General features: G+C 45.2%; 1 gene segment (V, D, J or C); it reads right to left on the minus strand.

The window, feature by feature from the left end:
- Positions 1 to 1110: 1110 nt before the first annotated feature.
- Positions 1111 to 1725, minus strand: LOC132656600 (T-cell receptor alpha chain V region CTL-F3-like). The segment is given in 2 exon segments: positions 1111 to 1463; positions 1587 to 1725. Coding segments are annotated over 2 exon segments (405 nt in total).

Below are 1725 nucleotides of genomic sequence, written 5' to 3' on the forward strand. Positions count from 1 at the left end.
GAATTGAGATGGAACAAAACCTTGGCCTCCTTTTTCATGTTTCAGAAAAAATTATCAGAGAATCCAACTCTAATCCCAGATGAGTGCATACACCACATCATCAGGATTGAAGCAAAGTGCAATGACAGAAAAGGGGAAGGATTTTTGGACTGATTGTTTTATAACTACACTGTTTCACACATGGTGTGTAAGAACTGGAAAGACTTGCCACACTGGGCATCATCTTCAGACCTCCAAAAGCTGTATTTCTTGAGCAGCTTCATTAAGTGAAAGCTGTCAGGGAGCATGGTGGTTTGAATGACAATGGCCACCATAGGCTACTATATGGGAATGTTTGGCTCTCAGTTTGTGGACTATTTAGGAAGGATCAGGATGTATGGCCATGTGAGAGGAGGTGTGTCACTGGTGTTGGACTTTGGAATCTCAACGGCAAAGCCAGGCCCAGTTTCTCCCTCTCTCTGGCTCTTGCTTGTGATCAGATGTAAGCTCTCAGCTCATACTCCAGGGCCATCCTGCCTGCCTGCCTGCCTGCTCCTACACTCCCTACCATGATGATTACCTCTGAAACTGTGTTCAAGCCTCCAATGAAATGCTTTCTTTCAGAAGTTGTCTTGATCATTCATGGTGCCTCTTCAAAGCAATAGACAAGTAACTAAGAGCAGAGATTGGGGGACACTATGTAACATGGGCCAAGGCGAGGAATAATCTAAATAATTCATAGAATGACACTTAAGCCAAATTTTACTGACTAGAGTCTAGGTTTCTTATTTAAATCATTAATTTGTGGGGTAATTACAAAGGATTGCTGGAGAACATAAATCCCTGGATTTTGTAAGACATCTTGGTAGATGTCTTGGTAGATGTCTTGGTAGATCCTACTTCAGGACTTTTCTTGAGATATTTTCTGTTAAGACCTCCAGTTAGGGAGAGAACTTTATTTCAAGGGATCACAGCCTGGGTTGTCTCTAGCACTGTCTTCCATCCTGTCAGTCAGAATATCCACAGATCCTAGGTCTCTAGATATTTGACCTGAGACTTGTTGCTGTTTTTCAGGAAGCTGGTGAGCAGCACTTGGAGGAAGCACACAGCCTCCCTCACAGGGCCACTCCTCTAGGCCTCCTGTACCTGTGGTTTCTGTGCAGCTTCCCTTGCAGTCTCCCTCACTGTGTCCCTCACAGCACAGTAGTACAGGGCAGAGTCTGACAGCTGCACTGAGGACATCTGCAGGTGGAAGTTGCTGCTGCTCTTATGGAGAGTGGCGTGGAACCCTCGGTGCTCTGTCCTCTTCTTGTCTGTGGAGCTCCTCAGGAGTAGCTGAGGGGCTTCATTGAGATATTGCACGTACCAGAAGAGGGAAGGATCTGAGTAAGTAGTCTGATAAGTGCAGTTCAGCATCACAGGCATCCCCTCTGTGACAGTGACCAAGCCTTCTGTCTGGGTCACTGAGTCTCCATTACTACTTCCTAAAAAAACAAACAAACAAACAAACAAGGAGGAATTACTATTCTATGTGAGGAGGAAGGTTAAAGGCTGCCATGGTTGTAAGACAAAGACATCATGAACACTTAGGGTAAAATGTAACTTACTGAGCATGAAGAGGAACACAAGAAATGAGCAGGTGACAGGAAGCATGTTCATAGAAGAAATGACACTTGGCCCTTCAGTGCACCAATCTCACAGGGCAAGTCTTTAGCAGGACCTCATCCAACTCCTCACTCATGGACA

Source organism: Meriones unguiculatus, chromosome 9 (genome assembly GCF_030254825.1).
Source record: "Meriones unguiculatus strain TT.TT164.6M chromosome 9, Bangor_MerUng_6.1, whole genome shotgun sequence".
NCBI classification, from domain to species: domain Eukaryota; kingdom Metazoa; phylum Chordata; class Mammalia; order Rodentia; family Muridae; genus Meriones; species Meriones unguiculatus.